At 40.6% G+C, this 8,711-nt stretch overlaps 1 protein-coding gene across 1 annotated transcript; it reads left to right on the plus strand.

Moving 5' to 3' along the window:
- Positions 1-801: 801 nt before the first annotated feature.
- On the plus strand, positions 802-2,648 carry LOC131035640 (uncharacterized). The gene is made up of 2 exons (XM_057967362.2): positions 802-2,146; positions 2,284-2,648. The coding sequence occupies exons 1-2, from the start codon at positions 992-994 to the stop codon at positions 2,293-2,295; spliced, it is 1,167 nt and encodes a 388-aa protein (XP_057823345.2). The 5' UTR covers positions 802-991; the 3' UTR covers positions 2,296-2,648.
- Positions 2,649-8,711: the final 6,063 nt, after the last annotated feature.

Consider the following 8,711-nt stretch of genomic DNA (forward strand, 5'->3'; position numbering starts at 1 on the left):
CTAATAATGTTAATTAGGTAAAAAAATTCAAACCTTCGAATCAAATAAGATTTCAATAGCCTTAAAAATCTAATATTTTCAAATCCAATTTTTATTTATTGTGCATAGATCTAAACAACTCTAGGGAGATTGATTTTGGTTTATCACCTATTAAAAAACAAATTGCTATGGTAGGGGTTTCTAATTTTCACCTACAAAATCTACCTTTTTTTATTTTTTTTGCATCCTTCACAACATGACATAATTTGCATTAATCTTTTGGTGAATAACTTACCATGGTTTCAATGTGTTTTTGATGTGTTTAATATGACTATAATTAATAATATAATTTTACTCTTATTCATTACTCTATCCTCTTTCAAATGGCATCTCCCTCCAACCTCACCTTAGTCTTAAGCCTATACCTAAATGTCACTTCTTTCAGTGACTATAGTTATGGTATTTTTTATTAAAAAAAAAATCATTGAAAAAATTCATTTATCCAACTTTGGAGGGAAAATATTGTTCAAACATGCTTTTGTAACTTTTGTTAATTGGATTTTGTTTGTATAACATTCAATATAAATTACAATCTACGTAACCATTACACCATCTTTTAGTGCAAGTGCTAGTTCTAGATGAAACATTTTTATCTTCTTACATGTAATTGTACAACAATTTTTCTTTAGATTAATATTTCCATCATTAAAAGAAGAGACTGGTTGTAAAAACATAGTTTTATTTTCTATTTCATTCATACATATCTGGAAAGACACCATCTCAAAAGAAATACCTCTCAACATACATCATATAGATTTTTGAAAATATGGTTATGTAGTTCATTTTTTTTGATATATGCTCTCTCCATACTTGAAAAGAGGAGCTGTACTGTTATCGATAATTCATTTGTGCGTGGCGTGGAAACCCTAACTCTGTGTAGCGTGGAAACCCTAGACAGCTCTGTGTAGCGTGGAAACCCTTCCTCCGCTGGACCTGCTTCACTACTTTAATAATGGCCACCAAACTATTCTACCCCATCTCCCTGTGCCACAATCTGTTTCTCAAAACGCCATTCCATTTTCGCTTTAATTTCTCTAATCTTGCAGAGAATGATGTTAGCAACAGCAACGCCCCTTCAGAAAATCTTTTCGCGCACTTCGTTACCACCATATTTAACATATCTTCAGCCGACGCCGCAAAAATGTTGAAAAAGGAGCCCTCATTGGGGCGGCTCAAAACCCTGGATAAGGTTGAACAGCTCACGGACATGCTCAACAGAAACGGCTGCACCAAAGATCAAATTGCAAACATTATCAGATTGCAGCCTTCGCTAATGACGACAAGTGTGGAAAGAGTGCTGGAGCCCAAGATTCAATTGCTAAAAGATTTGGGCGTGGAGGGGGAAAATATACCCAAAATTGTAACTATGTCCCCGAGGATCTTGGCCTCTAAGCTGGACACCCTCCGCTCCAATCTTGATTTTCTCAAGACTGTATTCCCGACCAACGATTTTCTGGTCAGAGCAATTATGAGAAGGCCCGATATTCTTAGACTGAACGTCTTGAAACCCTCGATCGCCTTTTGGGAGGGTTTCGGCTTTCATGGAATAGAGTTCATCAAGTTTTTGTCGATTAATCCTCGGGTTTTGCAGCGTAGTTCTCTGTCGCCCGAGCAACTTGATCTCATTCGCAAGATTGACGTTCACAAGGAAAGCAAAATGTACAAATACGTTGTGAGCATCGTGGCCAGGAGCCGTATCGAAGTGTTAGAGGCCAAGGTAGTCAATCTTCAGCTTTGTGGTCTTTCGCCTGAAGAAGCCTGGGAATTAGTTAGGGTTGACCCTTCAATCCTCAACAAGTCGGAGGAAAACATTAAGAAAAAGATGGAGTTTATGCTCAATAACATGGGACTCTCTGTAGACTTTGTGACAAATCATCCACGCATGCTTACAATGAGTTTGGACAAGGTAATGAGGCCCAGGTTTTTGGTTTTGCAAAATATGAAAGCAATGAATGGAGTGGAGGAGGTTAATCCTACTCGACTTTGTACTATGCTGACGGTGAGCGAGGCCAAGTTTGTTGCCCAGATCATAGAAAGGCACCCTCAATCCACTGCCCTGTGGACTGTGTATAAAAATGCCATTGCTAATGTATCAAAAAGCTCAAAGGTAAAGAGGTTTTCAGGAGAATACAAAAAGCCATTGCTGATGTCTCAAAAAGCTCAAAGTTAAAGAGGTTTTCAGTTTCTTAGTATTTGATTATTTTTATTCGTTAAGCTCAGTACATGGTATTGGGTAATGGGCAGGTGAAATGGTGACGATCCTGATCCTGTTTTCCTTCAGACCACCAATGCCAGAGTACATGTGGAATGCACAAACTACTGCCCATGATGTGCATTAGTAATCAATGTATGCCTGTAAATTGTCAGATTTATGTAGTGACCATCTCTAATTACTCATTGAGAGTGAAGTTATTTGTGAACTTCATCAACAAATTGAAGGTACGTATGTTTATTTTGTTGGGTTATCATATGTAACGGATGTTTGTTTAGCCATTGCACTTTCATGGCTTTTCTTGTAAGGATGATTATCTGACTGGATGGCTATTGCAGCACCATTCATGTGGGATGTTTTTTTTAAAACATTTTATACAAACATTTTCTTATGTTGATTATTTGGTCTTGTTGATATTATGTTATTAGTTCATGTGTGATTATATAATAAATGATTGCGTGATTCTAAGAATGAATGTTAATAGTAAAATTTAATTTTTTTTGAATGAAAATTTATATGAATAACAATATTTCAGATTACGCTACAGATCACACTAATTTGTTTTTCAAATGTTGATTCGAAAAATTTACATAGTTAAATTTAAAGTACTTATATACTCAACATGAATGTTATGAACTTTTTACTTGGATTATTTGGTGTGCTATTGATATAAGTAATTAGCATATAAGCGGATCTTATTATTTCAAGAGCCACTCACAATGACAAAAGGGGCCAATCGTAATGGTGTGAATGTGCTTGCAGAAATTCTTCAATTAACATTTAATAGTCATTTATTAATCGAATTGTGGAAGTTGTTTGCATCAACATTTTAGATCACACTTAGTGATCCATTATTAGCATTGGGAAAGAACATTCATGTTGAGTACATTCATACATTTGAATTCAATTGTGCAAGTTTCTTTCATCAACATTTTTGGGTCATTTTTCTTTACTCATCTTGATGGATCATCCAAACCATTTATGTAAAAAAATTACACAATTGAGTATAAAAACACTTATATATCAACATGAAACTAATGACATTTTCATGTGGGTGGTTATGGTCATTGTGAACATTTATGTAGCATCCTTATTTAATGAATTAGGGAACCCTATTAGGTCAAGAGACATAACTACAATGGCAACAATTGGTGGAGTGTGATGGCATGATTGTGTTCACAAAAGCTCTTCAACATAAAATACTTTCAATTGATTAATCAAATTAATAATTAATTTTCAAATTGTAATGGTGAAATTTGTGTACCCATTGCCTATTCCTAATTAGTTTAAGGCCCATTTTGGTGGAGTGTCTTAGTATAACTAGGACTTGCACCCAAACGAGGTTCAAGGAAACTTAAACAATTGTAAAACAACCAATGACATCATGAAGGTAAAAAAAAATCTAGGGTAACCAACACTTTTTTGGTCTCTTATTGAACTACAATTAATATCTATTTTTTTTGAATAAAGGGGTAAAAACTTTATTGAAGAACATAATCAAGAATTACAATAGAGAACCAGAGTCTTAGAGCCCCATGAGGGGAACACAAGCCCAACCCAAGAGAGAACCAAAGTCTCAAGGCCCCAGGGGGGACCACAAGCCCAACCCAAAATCAGTCGGCTTCATAACTATCCATATCCTCAGCAAATATCTTATGCAGGTCCTGACAGTATTTCGGGGAGAGTTGCTCCCAACCTTCAACTTTCCAGTCATCATCATGTTTTGAAACCCACTTAGCCAAACAATCAGCTGCTCTATTCCATTCATGAGGAATGTGGATGAAAGACACCTTCTCCATCATAGAACTAATTTCAAGAATCTGGTGAACGATCCCTGCCAACTACCAATGCACTCCACTTACCTTCTGCTCAATCAGTAAATTAACAATAATTTACGAATCCGATTCGTAGATAACCTGCTGCCACCCCAACTCCAAGGCCCGCTCTAGGGAATAGAAAATTGCTAATCCCTCCATAAAGTTATTAGACTGCCGCTCTTTATGTGCAGAGAAGAAGAAAACCACCTCTCCCCTACTATCCCTACCAACACCGCCAATCTCAGCAGGGCCTAGATTACCCCTAGAGGAGCCATCAGTGTTAATCTTGATAGACTCATCCTGAGGGGGCATCCACCTTCCCATCCTTTGAACCTTCTTCATAGCATGTCTACTTCTCCTGACACATGCTGAGGCAGGTGACATCTCCTGCAGACCCAACCTACTCACAATATTAGTCTCTCCTCTATCCAAAGGAAAATTCACCGCACATTTAGCTTCCACTATCTCCCAAATCATACCAATGATTCTATTCCACTTGTTGAACTAACAATTTGACCTCCCTAAAGATCCTCCTATTCCTCTCCAGCTAGATCTGCCAAAGAATGAAAATGGGTCCAATATTCCAGACACTCTGGAGAAAAGAGGACAGGATAGGAGGCCTGCCCAAACTGCTCCAAAACTCCACCAAAGAATCTGCGTGAACACAAGGATGCTTCCACACCCCCCACCAGTAATGCCAAATTAGTAGCGAGAAAGGACATCTGAAGAACAAGTGTGAGGAATCCTCCTCCCCATTACCGCACAAGACACAGATGGAAGGCCCAAGGAATCCCCTCTTACGAATGTTGTCCCAAGTAAGACATCTATTCAAAGCCAAAGTCCAAGCGAAATAGTTACACTTCGGCCAAGAAAAATTATTCCATACCTGTTTCCACCAAGGCACCTTCCTCCCCTCTGGTAACCACTAGCAACAGTGAAAACGCCCTTAGGATTCAGGGATCAAGCAAATCTATCCCTACCCTTAAGGGAGCTACAGTGTCTACCTGCCAAAATGCTATATAGCTTAGCACACTCTTCATCCATACCAGCAATCGGCCATTCAATAGGAGTCTTCCACTGCTCCAACTCCAAACACCCACACCTATAAACAACATTAGAGTCTCTCACCCTAGACCATCCTGCCTCCAGGAACCTCTGGCAAAGATTCCTAAAATTGGGAAACTGATCAACGATGGGGGGATACCCATCCCAAGAGTCGAACCAGAAAAGCACCTCTTCCCCTCTCTTACATATCCAAAAAAGTCCTGCCTTTATAAGAGAAGCCCCTTTCTTGAGAGTACTCCAAATTGAAGAACCTTTTCCCTCAAGTGGATACCTTGGGATTTCCTCCTTCAGGATCCTTTGCATGTATTTGTAGGCCAAGATCCTAGCCCAACCTCGATCTTGTTCAACACACCATCTCCAATACAATTTAGTCGCCAAAGCCTCCCCCAATAAAATAGACTGCCTTAAACCAAGCCCACTCGACTGTTTCGGGATACACACCAAGTCCCAATTGACAAGACACCATTTGTAGGAGGACAAGATGCCTGCCCATAAGAATTGCCTTGCTATAGAATCCAATCCCTTCAGGAACCACTTAAGGGCCACTTGGAGCATACACCGATAAATCAAAAGAGCCTGAACCACTGCATGGATAAGTTGAACCCTCCTAGCAAAGGATAACCATCTGTGTGTCTAATGTTCAACCTTCATGTGAAATTTATCCAAGATACCCTACCACGAATCCCTAGGAGGGTTACCAGTAGAGGTAGGAATACCCAGGTAAGTCAAGGGAAGAGAACTGACCTGGAATCTCAGGATATGAGCAATCCTCCTCTGAATATTTCCTAGTGCGTTGAAGAAGATAATGGAAGATTTATCCTCATTGATCAACTGACCCAAAGCAACAAGATAAACATCCAAAACTTTGCGCAGATTCGAGGCTTCTCTAATCCAGGCTAGTCCCATCAGGGTCATGTCATCAACAAACTGCAAATGGGATTGAGGATGCAGGTCAATTCCCAAATTCCAACCTTGAATAATCCCCAAACCCAGATTATGCTTAATCAACCTCCCCAGACCCTCAGCCAAAAGAATGAATAAGTATGGGTAGAGGGGGTCCCCCTAGCGAAGACCCCTAGAAGCACTAAACAACTCTGTATGATCTCCATTGATTAGCACAGAGAAAGAGCTAGACATAACACAACTCATTACCCATTGAATCCATTCATCAACAAAGCCAAAGGCCCTAAGGATCTTCTGGAGAAAGGACCAATGGACTCTATCATAGGCCTTAGCCATATCGAGCTTAATAAACATATCTTTTTTCTTGGAAGCCACTATAGAATGAATGGCCTCAGTAGCAATGACCACCCCATCCAGGATTTGGTGACCTTCCACAAACCCACTATGCTCCTCAGAGATGACATCCCTAAGCTAGTTCTTCAACCTCTCCGCTATCAACTTAGAAATGATCTTATAGATCACATTATAGAGAGAGATAGGACGGAACTGGCCTAACTGGTTAGCCCCATCACACTTGGGGATTAGTGCAATGATCGTCGCACTCAAAGCACAAAGTATCTGCTTGTTCCTTTGAGACTTTTGGACCACCTCCAACAAGTCCAATTTGATAATATCCCAGAAATCTTGAAAGAACTCAATTGGGAACCCATCTGGACTAGGGGCTTTTCCTTTCCTCATGAGAAAAACAATCCTCTCAAGTTCTTCTAGCAGAATAGGACCCATAAGATGCTCGTTCATCTCCCTAGTAACTATAGAAGGAATACAAGCAAGAACTTAATTCTTCTCTTTTGATTCCCCTAGATTATCCTCGCTAAAGAGGGACCAAAAATACTGTAAAGCCTCCCTAGAGATCTCCTGCAAGGATAAACATTGCTCACCTCTATCATTGACTAGAACATGAATAGAATTGCCATGTCTTCTTGCTTTCATTGAATTGAAGAAGAACGTAGTATTCTTGTCCCTTGCTTGAAGCCAATCAATACGAGCTCTCTATTTCCAATAGATTTCCTCCCTAAGCTCCCATTCCTCTAAATCCTTGATAGCCCTATCTTCCTCCCTAAGTAAGGCTTTAGACAAACCATGCTCTCTTATTTCCCTGGAAATGTCATTCAACACTAATTGAGTAGCCTTCTTAACATGAAAAATATTCCCGAAACACTGGCGGTTCCATCGTTTAAGATGAACCTTAACAAATTGCAGTTGCTTGGAAAAAGTGTACATAGCAGTGCCAAAGGTTGGCCTCCCTTTCCTCCACCACCCTGCAACATGATCCTACAAAGAAGGATCCCGCAACCACATAAGTTGGAATTTGAATGAAGAAGTGCGAGTGATCTGAGCAGAAGAATGTTGGGAATATGCCTCAAATTCTCCTGACCCTATTCGGGTTGATTGGAGTAGCTTACCCCAATGGAACAGCTTGTGGGAAGGTATCAGGTTGTGGACTTTTCCTATCAGTGTAACTCTGACCGATGAACTCGACTTCTCAGGTTTGGTATCGTCTATCGGGAGGTGGTTATTTGCTACACTGAAGTCCCGATGGTTTGGTTGTCTTCCAGTCGGAATGTTTCACATATCGACATAGTAGGTTTGAAGTCATCCTGATGACCCGACGAAGTTGACTTCGGTCATCGAGGTGATTTTGGCTTTCAGGAAGACTGCATCAGCATTGTGCCGATGACTTGATGGAGCTATCTTAGGTGGTCCAGGTTGTCATCGACTATCGGATGTTCCTATTTGAAGTTATGTCGATACCCAATGGTTCTATCATCGGCTATCAGAGGTCCCAGTTTGAAGCTACGCCGATACCCGATGAAGTCTCTCTCAACAATTGGGTCGATGTCGGCTATCGAGTTGATGTGCTGAAGGCTACGCCGAAGTCCCGATGAGTCCACTTGTTCTGTGTCGGAGTGCTTCGCTTATTGGGATATTAGTTTTGGGCGTAAGCCGATGATCAGATGGGACAACCTCAGGTTATCGGAGATCAAGGTAGCATCTCAGTATTGGTTCCGATGGGCCGATGACCCGATGAGACAACCTCAGGTTATCGGAGATCAGGGTAGCATCTCAGTATTGGTTTCGATGGGCTGATGAGTTTGCCTCTTGGTTATTGGAGTTCGGGATAACATTTCCTGTGTCTTGCCAATGACCCGATGGAGTCACCTTCGATGATCAGGTATCATCGGGCGATCGATTCTACCAGTTGAAAGCTATACTGATGGCCGATGGAGTGGAGACCAATTGCGGATGTGCAATCCAACTGAGTTCCAAAAAGGTGAACACTCGGACATTGAAGATAATCTCATCAGTGTATATGAATACAAACCGACCCGACTTCCAGATGAATGTGGGATATTTGGCTTCCATGAGCTCATGAGCCAACTAGTAGTCGCTCGACGGTTAGACTTCCTGGTGGTTGGAGTGACTAACGGTCAGCGTGGCCAGAGGAAACCGAAACACAGTTGGATATATGGAAGACCGTTGGATTCCACAATGGTTATGCTTAACTGATACATTGCAATCTTGGCTGATATATATGTTGCCAGAAATGTAACTGATATGTGACAGAGGTTGAACTGTGGTTGAGTAGAACAGAGTGAGAGGTTGAATGGTGGTTG

Source organism: Cryptomeria japonica, chromosome 6 (genome assembly GCF_030272615.1).
Source record: "Cryptomeria japonica chromosome 6, Sugi_1.0, whole genome shotgun sequence".
Classification (NCBI taxonomy): domain Eukaryota; kingdom Viridiplantae; phylum Streptophyta; class Pinopsida; order Cupressales; family Cupressaceae; genus Cryptomeria; species Cryptomeria japonica.